The sequence below is a fragment of the Limulus polyphemus genome, unplaced genomic scaffold (genome assembly GCF_000517525.1).
Source record: "Limulus polyphemus unplaced genomic scaffold, Limulus_polyphemus-2.1.2 Scaffold22, whole genome shotgun sequence".
In the NCBI taxonomy this organism is placed as follows: Eukaryota; Metazoa; Arthropoda; class Merostomata; order Xiphosura; family Limulidae; genus Limulus; species Limulus polyphemus.
Window position 1 is genome coordinate 1,793,656 of NW_013665632.1, and position 14,340 is coordinate 1,807,995.

Here is a 14,340-nt window from a genome sequence, read left to right on the forward strand (position 1 = left end):
ATTGTAGCATGACGGTGTAATTATCCATATTGTAGCATGAATTTTAGGTGGGAGTTAGCTCAAGGCTGGTGGCATACATATCTCATAGGCAGATGCACGAGAGATCAAGGTATTCTGTATGCAGAGTTGAGGTATTTTGGAAAACACAGTTTTACCTGGTGTTTTTTTTGTAAGAATAGTGCAAGATATTTCGATTGGATCAAATTGAAATTCACAGACATTAGCTTAAATATCATAAGAAATGTAAACTTATTGTACCTAACATTTTGGTTGGCTATAGTAAGAATATTTCCAATTATGCAAATTGAAATATTATAGAAACATACAGTTTTGTGAATATGTTTTTAACATTGTTTCAGTACAAGGTGCAGTTAAAACACAAGAAAATGCAAGCTGTAAGTGTTCTGCCAGAGGTAGAAAGTTGTACCTAGGGAGTACTAAACTTGTACGTGGAAGAAAGTTCTGAGGAAGAGATAATGTGAGCATTAAAGGAGACCTTAAATGGCTACATCTGTATCTGAAGGCTAAATGATATGGGAACTGCAATCAACCTGAACAGTATGCTAGGTGTAGACAAATAACCTAGTATCTGCCTCTTCATGGCTCATCTGAGGTTAAACACTTCCTGGACATCTCACAGTGAAATCAAAACAGTTTTGAGCTGATCACAAAAACCCAATACCTAACATTAGTTTCTGTACATGGTGCAATTCCTGTGATGCAAAATGACACCATGATTTGCAGGATAAAATTGTAAGCCAGCTCTTGTCTTTGAAATATGAGAGGTATCTAGCCTATTATACCAGCAATGGTGTTGGCCTATGATTAATTCTTGATTCAATTGACTCGTGGCCTTGTACTCTCGTTGTCCTTTCTTCTGATTTAGTTGATATCTGTCTATCAGAGATATAGAAAACAATATCAACTCTATTAGTTTCAGGGTTGGCAAAGGCAAGCTTAATTATGTAGAGATGAAATAAATATCTAAATAAGAATAATTATAATGAACATTCAAACCAATATTTGGTATTTGAATATTCAGGTTCTTTAATATGTTATATTTTGTCAAAAAACCCCTAAAATTATGCTTTTTTGTGAGCTTAGACCATCCCTCAAAAGACTCAGAATGGAAAATTTTTGTATGTCACTGTGTTGGGCCCATGAAAATTTATATTTGGGCCAATTGTCATCTTGGTTTCTGTAAATGTGACTGTACAGGAGCCTAAAATATACATATTTGGGTTATTTGACCTGTGACCCATAAAATACTTAAAAAGACTTAAATAGAAAAGGTTTGGATGTATTGGACCAAGGTATAATGCTACCAAATTTCAAGTCAATCCACTGAGAAATGAAGGAATGGCAGTCGATTGAAAAGTGTTTTATGAAGAAGAAATAAAAGAAAAAAGTATGTTTCTCTGTGGTGACATAATAATTTGGATTTCCTGTGTACAACATACATGTAGTGTTTACTCAAAGCTTGCCAAATTTCATGAAGCTACAAATAGCAAATTCATATTTGTAGAAAAAATTGATATATAGTACCACAGACACAGAGTTGGTCCAATTGACACACTCCAATGACTTCGGATTCACGTTGTGTGATAATGGATAAACAGACATGAATATATATAGTTGAGAATTGAAGTGATGTTCAGGCTGCTTACAACACCAGAAAAATCCCTAACTTACTCTGCCATATTTCAACAAATTTACATGGGATTCGGTACAAAGATACTTTTTTACAGGTCCTATACATATATAAAAATGCAGAATGTTCCTATTTTACATATTTTAGAGGTTTAGTGAATTACTTAGACTTATTTCAACCAATTTAGATTGCATTTGATACAAAGATACTTTTCTAAAGACAGCACACATTGACAGACAAAAATGTTTGACTTGCCCATTTTTAGTAATTATTGGGGAGTCAAGATGCTGCAAAAAAAAGCATAATTTTAGGTTTTTTTGACATTTACTCTGCTGTATTTTGACCAACTTACATGAAATATGGTACAAAGATACCTTCTTGCAGTTCCCAAGCAGTGATATAGACATTTTTTTTATTTTTCTGGTGTCAAAATTGGCCATGTTAGGATTGCATGACAGAAACATGTTGCATTCGCTTGTGGATGCTGCCTCTTTAATTGATAAAATATTTCTACTAAAGATTTTTCTATGAATTTCACAAGTTTCCTTTACTGACTAAATCTAAGTGTAAGGTTATTTATCTTTTATTTTCAAGTTTTTTTAGTAAGAGCTTATATTGCATCTGTAAAATTTCTCTATCCTAACATTAAATGCAGTTAAATTATCAATGTAAAGTGAAATGAAAAGTTGAAAAATATGAAATAAAATGAACAATACCTTTGTTTGGTCCTTGAATGCATCATTTTGCTTGATTGTTGGTCTTCTTATCTTCACAGTTTCAACTATTAACCTGATCACATCTTTTTTCTTTAATTTTATGGTTTTATTGCTGTAATTCTACCCACTTGAGCAGTAATACACACCTAATAAATCACAGCAGGAAGCTCATTAACAACTTATCATAAACATTGTGAGTAAAGTGCTTGACCTGCATGATCTTTGCAAATGTAAGCCATAACTGTGCTAGGCCTCTCTTCAAATAAAAATAATTTAATTGTTAGGAGCTGAACAAAAACATTTACACACATAATCAATCTGAGGTGAACAGTCTATAACTGCCTGTCAAAATGAAATATGTAACAAGACTCTCATAATCGGAAAAATACTCTTTCTATTGGTTATAAACATTTCCAGCAAATCAGATTACTTGGTTTAGATAAAATTTTTAAAAGCTTGAGAATAATGGAGAAGCTTCACTAGTGGGTCGGGCAAAGTTATTTATATCTCAGCAATTCAAGAAGGTAGGAGGTTCAAGTTTTATATTCAGGCTTGTCAATATCTATAGTTTGTGTTTCTGATTAGTTGGACATTTTGAAAGCCATATGAGGGAAAGAGAAAAAACCTAAAAGGAGAACTAAAAGTAGAAATGTGTCACATGACACAGAGAAGTGAATTTTTTTATTTTCTTTTGAACTTAAAGTAGATAAAACTTAGATAATATAAAATTTTGAATTATAAATTACTTTCTGATGCCAAATTTATTAACATATATTGATAATAAAGTTTTGTAATTATATTTTGAATGTACCTTTTAAAAAGTCATGATACACACACACTTTGACTGAGCTAAGTGCATGGGGTTAAATAGAATATTAAGTAACACATGGTTTTAATCAGTCTAAAACAGGACTTCAACTAAGTCAATCTGGAGAGAAAGTAGTTTTGGTCCAGTAAAAGCAACTGTCTGTTTATCAAGCAAGTACACACTCTGTGTTTGTAAATATTAAAGACTGATCCATGTATTTTTTGTACAATTGTGTCCAGCCTCTATTTCCTTCTCATAAGCTCAGTTACTCCAAGAACTTAGAATTATTTCATAATAAATATCTTGTTTGAATCTCTTATTATTCTGCAGACCTACTTTGTCACTCTAAGAAAAATCAGTTTGACTGGAAAATACCACAGTAGCTTACAACTAAACAGTACAACTTGAACTAAAATACCAAATAAACCTTCTGAGAAGAATGCATTCAGCAAAAACAGTCTTAAACTAATGGAACAGCAGACACTTCCTTGATTTGTTTGCTTGTTGCTAAGTGCAAAGCTACATAATAGTTTTTTCTGTGCTGTGCTCATTGTGAGCATCAAAACATGATATTAAGCAATATATGCCCTCAGATTTACTGCTGAGCCACCTGTAGGAGGCATTTCCTTGAAGTAATCTCATGAAATGCATACAACCAAACAACACATGCTCAAACTAAAAAATTCATAAAAAATAAACAAAATGTGTGAGAAATAACACTAGTCAGCAGGCATACCAAAATTAAGGATAAGTGGAAAGATTAATCCTACTTCATAGAAAATAGTATCAAATGGATTTAAAATAATGATTATGTAGATAAAAACATACCAATCTCCACTACTGTAGTGCATGAGGTATTCAACAGTCTTAAATAATGATTATAAGAAAAATAAACCTTGAACAGATTTAATACATGTCCTACCAGGTACGAGGAGGAGTAAAGGTGAATGACAGAAGTTGATTCCAGAATGGGTCATTAGGAGAAACAGCCACCTTTCCAACAAACCGGTTCAAGTACTCATTACTATGGAGATCACTCATAGAACTACTGTTTGCTCCCATCTTCAGATAGTTTTCATGCCCTGTATTGTTAAAATAGAAATGATTCTGTTAGCCTACACTATTAAGTACAATTTTTTATTTGATAATCAACTTGACACACAAATTATTCTACATGATTATTACTTACATATCTAAAAAAATTAACAATACTATAACTATCAAAGGTTACCAAAACATAAGACAGGCAGCACTTCATAACTTATCAGGACATTAAGAAATCTATCCTAACCAAGGCTTGAATCTGGGACCCTCAGCTCATACTACTAGTGTTCTAAAACTGATACTCTTACCAACCAAGCTAAATTGGACTCAAGTCCCAAAAAGAAAACTTCCCATTCTTATAATTATAGAGAATGTGAAGCTTGACTGTCTCATTTATATCTGTACTTATTGGAAAGATGGGCCAAAGAGTATAGCTAGAGTATATTAAAACTTAGCCCCTGGACAGGACTGGGAAGAAATTTGAAAACAAAAACTGTCAGAAGACACACAAAATTAAATGGGTACAAAGAAGCAAACATTTTAAGAGAATAGGAATTTTAATCATATACATTAGTGAAATAATGTATGATGATTGCCTGGAAAGGAAAAGATAATTTGATTGTAAATTATGAAAATGAAGCTTCCCGATCAAGAAACCATAAAGTTATGAATGTCCATGAGGAAAGATGGATTGTTTGTTTTTCGTGATAAGTTATGAAGTGCTGCCTATTTTATGTTTTGGCAACCCCTGATACAATGTTGTCTACAGCATATATCAAATCTACCCTCTCCAATCTTACTTATTTGTTAAAACTTCTTATTTTCAAGACTTTGAAGTGTCTTTCTCTCAAGTTGCATTCTGTATTACCTCTAATCGAGTTGGACACATGGCATCATTTTTGGTCATAACATATTTGCATTCAAGAGAAATTTTACAAACCTGAAATATGGGAATATTAAAGTCTGTTCACTTCTTGTTTCATCAGTGTCAGGGTTTGTGTTGATGATTTTACAGACACACTGAATGAAGGTTTGTCCTCATTTCACTTTTTCACTGAGCTTGCACACCATTTTTTCTATGTGATTGAATTCTTGGGATATTTTTCTGTTGAATACCTGGCTAGGACATTTTTATCCATCTTTCCTGGCCCAGCATGGTCAGGTGGTTAGGGCAATCGACTCGCGATCTGAGGGTCGCGGGTTCAAATCCTCATCACACCAAACATGCTCGCCATTTCACCCATGGGGGCATTATAATGTGATGGTCAATCCCACTATTCGTTGGTAAAAGTGTAGCCCAAGAGTTGGTGGTGGGTGGTGATGACAAGCTGCCTTCCCTCTAGTCTTACACTGCGAAATTAGGGAAGGCTAGCGCAGATAGTCCTCATGTAGCTTTGTGCGAAATTCTGTTAAGAAATCTGTCCTGACCAGGGCTTGAACACGAGACCCTCAGCTCATACGAGAGTTCTAAGACCGATACACTTACCAGCCAATCTACAAGAACTCAAGTCCCATCCTCATCATTATAGTTATAGACAGCAAAGCAGAGACTGATATGAATGTGCAGAGTGGAAAATATCAAACACAAAACAACCAGAAAAATGCTAATAGATTAGTAGAGAATTTAGACCTTCAATTATAGAACCTGACAACAATGATGAAAATAAACATCTACAAATGAAAAAATACCAGGATGAAAAATACTAAAGAGGGTTGACTTCTCAAAGATGAAAAAACAAGAGAAAATTGTTTCAGCAGGGTATCCATGAGCCCATGCTAAAAAAGGAGTGGGATGAATCATATCCAGAACCCTAATTCCTTACTAAGAGTAGCATCCAGGGATAAGACTGACATGCAACCTGGGAAAATCCAGAAACAAGAAATAAAAATTAGCAATAAACACAAGTCCACATCTAAAAAAATAAAAAATAGAGATCATGAATACCAGCTCTTCTCAGTTCTAAAAAAGAAAGTTATACAAAAAAGTCCTCCTGATTTGAAGAAGTGTCACAAAATTCCATTAAAAACAGAGTAATCCTATGACAAAGGAAATAAGAAGAACCCAGACGATAACAAAGCAAAGACAGATCTGAAGATAATATGACAATTTAATGGGAAACACCAAAGCCAAGATTGTTGATTACCAAACTGTGTTATGATCCTTAAAGCATGGCATGCCCAGTTAGGCAAGGATCAACCAATTGTCAATTTTTATGTACAAGAGGAACAACAAAACATTCAGAGTAGATGTTTCCAGATGAATTTCAGAAAGCAAAGCAAGTGCATGGTAAGACCATCACTTGGATGTATGTGCCAGGCCATGCAGGAGTAAAGTTAAACGAGGAAGGTAACAAGCCCACAAGAGAAACCCCTTTATCAAATCCATCACAATTCTACTGGCAGGATATCAATCTCCTCTGTACAAGTAGAGTAAAAGCAACAACCATGGAAGCCTCCACTGATATTCAGAGGGAATGAGAATGTTGGAAAACAAGATACCATATGGTGTAGCTACAAAAAAGCAAAATATGGGACTCAACAGGACAGTATATAACTAGAAGACCATGAGCAACATCAGTAAAAGAACTCACTTCCACCTGCTGCAAGGCAGCTGATCTCTATGATGGGTCAGTGCCTGTCACCACAATCACTAGAATTGTCACACAGTACTCAACTGAACAATTGAAAATGCTCTTATAGATAGCAAAGGCAGATACTAAATCAACAATCCACTCTCATAAAGACAAGAGAAGCTAAGGAGAGACTACTATGGAAAGTTAACACATGATACATAACATTTCCATGGACAAAACTCAGAAAATTTGTTGAGTCCATATAAATAAGTATATGAATCAGAGATGTCTATTTTTGACAACCTGTGGAGAAGAGCATGGGAAAATTTCTGGATTTTCTTCACCAGCTTAAAACAAGGGATAATCAGGAACTGAATTAGATCAAAGATATTTAAAATAGATTGTCTGTCTTCTATTCCTTTTAAACAGGCAAAAAAATTAAAATAGAATCCTCGAAAAATCAACCAACTCCATAATGTTGGCTTCCTTAGATAGAATACCTGAAACTCACCCCTACCCCAATCCAAAAGGTCTACATGGATTACATTCAAAGGTGAAGGAAAAAAACGGGGGGAATAAAAAGATACGAACTGGACAACCAGCTCAAAAAAAAACAAAAAAACAACAATGAAGAATCTGTAACATACTCTGCTCAGCTACTTTAGGGTAGTTAATATACACTATCCTACCAAAAGTTATGGGTAGTTGTAAATACATGTTTGGGTATGAAGGATGCCTGGAGAATGCTTACTACCTGAGTGTGTTGTCGCAACAGTGAAGTTTGGAGGTGGCAATATCATGGTCTGGAGGTGCTTCTCGTGGTATGGACTGATCACAGTGGATGGATTCTTGAATGCTGAGTTCTTTATTGTGTCAATTTTATCGTACTGGCCCTTACACCTTCCAACATGATAACGCTCCATGTCACAAAGCAAGGATTGTGAACGTGTGGTTTGAAGAGAATAACATCAGAACATTGCAGTGGCCAGCATAGAACCCCTAAACTCAACCCGATAGAACATCTTTGGGATAAACTGGAACCCAGAATTAGAGCAAGGCCAAGATGGCCCTCTTCAGTAGTGGAGCTTACTAATGCTTTAAAGGAGAAGTGGAGCACAATACCACCAGCTTTCTACCAGAAATTAGTAGACAGTCTTCCATGATACATTGAAGTAGTCATTAAAGCCTAAATGCAGGCCATCACACTATTAATTTCTTGGAATAAAGACATGAAATCCATCAGACTAGAAGAGCATGTAGCGTGACACGTCACTCCACAGGACTTATTTCTATTAATCCATGATCCAGGTTCGGTGTGCCTTGCCCCATGCCGATCAACTTATAGGATTGCCTGTGACTGCTCACATCTCCAAGCACAGATTCTCTAAGGTCTGACTGAGAGATGAGATAACTAGCCTTCTCAAGGCACGTCAGCTCCTCTCAGTCAGTATTTTACAACTACCTGGTTGTTTCTTGGGCTCATTGTCACCTATGAACTTCCATTTCTTCAGCATGTTGCCAATTGTTAACCTGGGAATGTTTAATTGTTGCTCAATAGCATGTACAGACATTTTCCCCAAATGACATCCAACTATCCTACCCCTCTAAAACTCTGTTAGCTCTTTCCGTGTACTCGTCGTTCAGCATACAAGTTCAAAATGACTTCCGAGCGAACCACTGATCACCTTTATAGGCCAAATTATTTGCATATTTCATCATCAAACCCATTTTCCTGCAATCAGAGGTGTGTCCAATGACTTCTGGTAGGATAGTATATTTGTGCTTATGAGTTTTTTTTTGCTTTTCATTTTTCATATACTGTTTTTAAGCCCTATTCAAATGCCTTATATATATATTTGCCTTTAAGTTATTGAAACTTATTGTTTTTCATTGTAAAACTTCTATCTTCAGTGTATTTTGGTCTATATAATGGCTATACCAAATTACATAGCTTACTACACAGCTATATAAATGATTTGCATTTTTCTGCAAAAATGTTTTTTTAAGTAGGATAACCAAACAAAAATACTGATAACTATTTCTATGATAAGTACCTAGCTACAGAATATTGAAAACAAACAAACCTTTATACATTGTGAGTAATGGGAGATTATAGATAAAAACTTAATATTTTAAATGAGTGTAACTTAAAAAGCATTTGTCTTAGAGGAACTAAATTTTACCAGAGGCACATTAAAAACCATAGGTTTTATTCAAGAAAGTATAGACATGCTACAAAGCATTTTAAAACTTGTCTCAGCATATAAAGCCTATACTTAAATGTATATACTGCAAACCATTTATACTGGACAGTGTTCACTGATCCTTGCAATCTCATTTCTGTTGGATATTTTCAGATCCCCCCAAATATTTGGGCTATTCCTAAAGACATTTTACATTCCATTTGAGGAAATGTCAAAGCCCAAAATCTTCTGGTGTAATATGCACCAATTTTGCCGAGAGGAATTGAGCATCCATATTCTTTTTGGAATTGCTTTTTAACAAAATAAAAACTGTCATTATCTTAAGAGCATAGTGAAACAACAGTCACATGATCAAATACATTGGCATGCAATTTACTCAAATCACCAATTTCATACTGTTGAAAGAGAGAGTGGTAAGAAAAATAAAAACCATGCTTGTTTTGCCAGGAAAGTAATTTATGTATGCAGTTTAATGCCATTTTGAAACACTTATGTTTGCAGTGTAATGTTATTTTGAAATGCTACGTACCATGTCCAAAATTAATGAATGCAACTTATAATTTTCAGTGCATCCCTGGTGAAATTTTGAATGGTCATTTCAAATAAAAGTGGTATTTTTTTTTTTCTATTATGTATCACAAGAATTCAGTTCAACAAACTTCAATTTTCAAAACTTAGCTGATTATCTGCTAATACAATGTAATAAAAAAATGTTGCAAAAATTAACTATAGTGTAGGGATGGCAATGCCAAAAAGCACAGAAGCAAGGTGGGGATGAAAACACAAAACCATGCAAAAATTACTATATAAGTAGTCAAATTTTTCCAATAATAATTTTTATCTACAACTAAATGTTGAATCCCTGTCAATTGCATGAATACAAATTTGAATAAAAGCATTTAAACTGAATAGTGCTACACAGTTTTACAGCGGCTAATAACCATAAGCTTGTAAGATTGACTCAGTATTTACTGGCTACTTATGTAAGGATTTCTATGTGGTTTTGTGTATTCATCCCTACCTTGTTTCTGTACTTTTTGGCATTGTCATCTCTACATTATACTTAATGTTTGCCCTTCTTTTCTTTTAAACAATTTAATTGAAGTAGGTTGATAAGTGAACATTTATTTTATTTTTATAATTCAATGGTAATATATATTAATATCATATTAGTTTCTCTAACTTTGGATTACACTAGGGGCTAGTAAAGCTGGAATGGTTCCTCCAGGACAGTACAAGTACCCTGGAGTGCTGGACCAATGTTAAAGGGATATTTACAGAACCAACACCTTCCAACTTCACCCCAACTTGCTGCATGTACATACAATTGGCTACACAACATGCTAGGTTCTAGTCGATTAATAGGGAAGACATCTTATATATATCTCAGACCATGAAGTATGATACCACACATACACACACAGCTGGCAGGCTTGGCCTCACTGAAAATTTTCAGAAAAGTAGACCCCTATGTAATGTATTGTTGATTAAGAAATTGGTGTTTTTAAACTCATACATCAATAATATGTACACAGATCTGTCAGCTATATAAATACTTGATACCTTGAATATTAATTTAGATTTTTTTTCTTTATTTTTACTGAAACTGTTTTGGCAGATATTATGTTAGTGCAATGAAGTCACAAACAGTTGTTATATAAGAACAATTTGTGCTGCCATCTAGCGTGCAGAAATTAAACTGTTATTCCTGAAACATGGAAATAATATATGCTTATAAACTGAACTCACTGCTAAGTAGTACTTTTCCCCACAAAATATGTATGGTAGAGAAAAAGAATAATATTACCTTATACAAGCTGTGACACACTTGATAATGCTATAACTTAACTTTAGCAGTTATTTGTAAGCACAATAGAGTAACAGATTGAATGCAGTGGCCATTTTATTCTCAGCCCATTCCTACATACTAAGCACTGCCATGTTTAGTGATACAATGTAAACACAATAAAATGCAACCACAAAATATATACAAGGTCAACATGGGAATATATAGTTCTTATAGACTGTCCTTGTACATCCACCCTACAAAAAAAGTAAAAATTTAAAATCACTCTTAATCTTTTAGGATGTCTTAAATCCTCTTCTTAAGCTACTGAAAGTGTTGATTTCCATTACTACCAACAACAACTCATTATATATGACAATCATACTATTAGAAATAAAACTGTACTTAACTGGAACCTAGCTTGTCTCTTGCAAATCTTAAGGTTGTGTCCTCTCATCTTATCATCTTTAGAATCCAAAACAAAAAAATCAGAAGCTTTGATTCTACTAATCCCCTAGATAATCTGGCAAACTTTAATATGATCATTTCTAATCCTCTTCTTCTGAAGAGAAAATAAGTGAAGAGATCTTAACCTGTCCCTTTAAGATAACATTTCCTAACAGTCATCCTAGTAAGCTCTCCTCTGATCCTTTTCCAGCAACCCAATATTCTAAGACAAGTAGACAAAAACTGCAAGTAAAACCTAACAAGTGATTTGTATAGAAATAACTACCTTTTTTGACTTGCAATTAATGTCTACAAATGCACTCTGTAAGTCTATTTGCTTTATTTCTAATAATAGTTCACTGCTTTGATGGCTTGAGCAACTTATCCACCACTATGCAAAGATACTTTTCTTCAGTGATGCTATTTCAAATATTTTTTTATCTATATTAAACAAATGATACAACTTATAACCCAAATGCATTATCTCACACTTATTATAATTAAACTTCACTTGCCATATATTAGTCCAACTTAACATATGATGAAGTCAATTTGTAATTCCTCAACATCCTCAATACACCTAGAAATATTCAATTAATGTTATAAGTACACTTTAATAATGATGCCGATATCAGTATCATTAATACCAATACTAATAAAAACAAAGACCCAAGCACTGCCATCCAGCAATGTGCAGAAAATATCAAGAGTAGGGGGCCCATTGACAAAAAAGGGTACTTTTCAGGCAAAGTGTTGGGGGGAGACTACGAGTTGCCTCTGGTACACATAAGGTAAGAAAAGAAAGGGATAAGGAAACAGATTCTCTTTATTCCTATTCAATTGGTCTTACAAACTCTAAAACTAAACAGTGAATTCTTGTGTATTAACATTTGATGGCATTTGGCAGTTTTTTTTTATTGTGAAGACCTACAAGCCCCCATGTTCCATTCATTTTAAACTGAAATATTTTTTTTACCTTATAACTCATATTAAAGAAAGTGTGAAATTAGACATATGTTTTAGTAGTTGTTGAAAATTTGTTTATGATTGAGAAAAAAGGCACTTTTCAAGCATAAGGTCAGAAGTTTGAGCTCATGCAATAGCAACAACCTTTTGCTTTTTTGCATCCAACCACTCTACAATCTAACTAACTAATCTTTCCTCAACCCCTACCTATGTGATTTTCTTACCTAATCTTTTGTTCTTCCTAAAGCCTTATGAACATCATTTGAAAATCTAAGTACACCAATTCCACATCTTTTTCCATTGTCCTGATAACAAGTAACATACTCTGAAAGACACAGTTATATTTTGCTCATCCATGTTGGCCTTCATTTATGGTATCATATTTCACTCAATAATTTTCTAAAGCTTCTTTTATCAGACTCTAAAAAAATTTCCACTACAGAAGTAAGACTAACTGGTTTATAATTTGCAAGGCAACTCTTACCACCCCTTTCAAGAATAGCATAAACATTAGCAAATCTCCAAGTGTCAGGCATCTGCTCACTGTCTATTGAACAATCAAAAATGGAAAAAAAGAGGCTTTCACATCCGATCTTTTATCTGCTTTAAAACTCTGCATATAACCTTGATGCTTTAAATATTTTTACTCTATCAGTCTTTCTACTTACCACCAAGTACAAGCTCAGGGTACAGAATATTGATAGTACTTTCTTTTGTATAAACAAAAGAGATGAAAACATTTAAAAGCTCAGCTACCTCATTGCCATCAACAAAACATTTTAACATTCTGCTTACCTTTAAGTTTAACATACATAAAAAATCTTTGCTAACAGTTATAACACTTTCAGCCAGCTGTTTCTTTGTTAATTTATTTTTGAACCAAATCCCTAACTTTCCTATATTTTTGTAAATCTTCAAACATTACTATCAATTCAAACTCCTTAAACTTAGAGCATTTCTCCTTAATTTTCTCCTTTCTGTCTTTAGTGAATCAGTTAGGTTTGATCTTCCCTATTATGCTTTCCTTATTGTAGAAATACCACTACCTTGAATTAAAAACACTTTATTTTAATTATTTAAACTTTTTTTCTTCCCAAAATCTGTTCCACATCACTTTTTAACTCATTTCACTAACATTTCAAGCCAGTAGTATGTGTATTAACTTCAAACTAATTCAGACATTCTGGGAGCCTTAATTTTAGATATACTGGTAGGATTATATGGAACCAAGTACTGTAGTGAGGGAGAGAGAAAATGAGTCAGGGTGATTTCTTATGCCAAATTTCGAGAGATAATCAACAAATTAACATTAACAATGGAAAATGCCTTTTCTGTTTTCAGAATTATTGCTAACCACTAATGAGGATACAGTTCATTGCATAATTAGGTTTCATGTGCTGCTAAAAATACATTAAATATTTAGTTCCTAACATTCAGTTTTACTTTCAGAAAATCAATTTTGATGCCATTATACAAGATTTATTTTTTACTAACTTAAGTTAAATTGGTAACAGTAACAACCCAGATCTCATTATACTTTTAGAATTATTTATATTTATTTATACAGTTTCTCGTTGATCTCATGTCTTATCACATGACTTGTAACAATTACCAAAAAACATCCTAAACTTACCAAATATAACGTCAATTCTGTAAGTGTAATCAACTCACTTGACTATTAAACTTTCAAAACAATTAACTTGGTAAACAGTATTTTAGGTTAACTTTACATATATTTATTCCAATCAACGTTGTAAATTACTAGCGCCATCTCGTAAAGTGCGATGTACATGATAATTTAGAAGTATGTAGAAATAGCACATACAATGCAGATTTAAATTAATAATAAAATATATATCCTGTCACGTAACATTTAATATAATAATATCCAAGAATTAATTAAAGACTCAAAGCAGTAAAAACAAATGCACCTGAAACAATATATTTTATTTTGCAATCAACATGGAACTACTATTAATATATTTTGAATTAGAATAAATATATGCACTTTCATTAATTATGTTTTTATTGTGTATGTGCGTTTGGAAGTTATAAAAAAGAAGTTGAAAATTGTTTTTGTTCTCATTCATCTAAAAAAAGAAAGTAAATGAGTTAATTAATAAAAAGTAATTCAAAAGCAATGGT

At 33.4% G+C, this 14,340-nt stretch overlaps 1 protein-coding gene across 1 annotated transcript in view; it reads right to left on the reverse strand.

Moving 5' to 3' along the window:
• LOC106458391 (dymeclin-like) overlaps nt 1-13,961 on the reverse strand; it is a 51,318-nt gene extending 37,357 nt beyond the window's left edge. Inside the window, exons 1-2 of the mRNA XM_013917903.2 lie at nt 13,829-13,961; nt 4,098-4,257 (exon numbers count right to left, since the gene is read on the reverse strand). Of these exons, the coding sequence (XP_013773357.1) occupies nt 4,098-4,237 (140 nt within the window). The 5' untranslated portion in view covers nt 4,238-4,257; nt 13,829-13,961. The remainder of the gene's footprint in view (nt 1-4,097; nt 4,258-13,828) is intronic.
• Nucleotides 13,962-14,340: the final 379 nt, after the last annotated feature.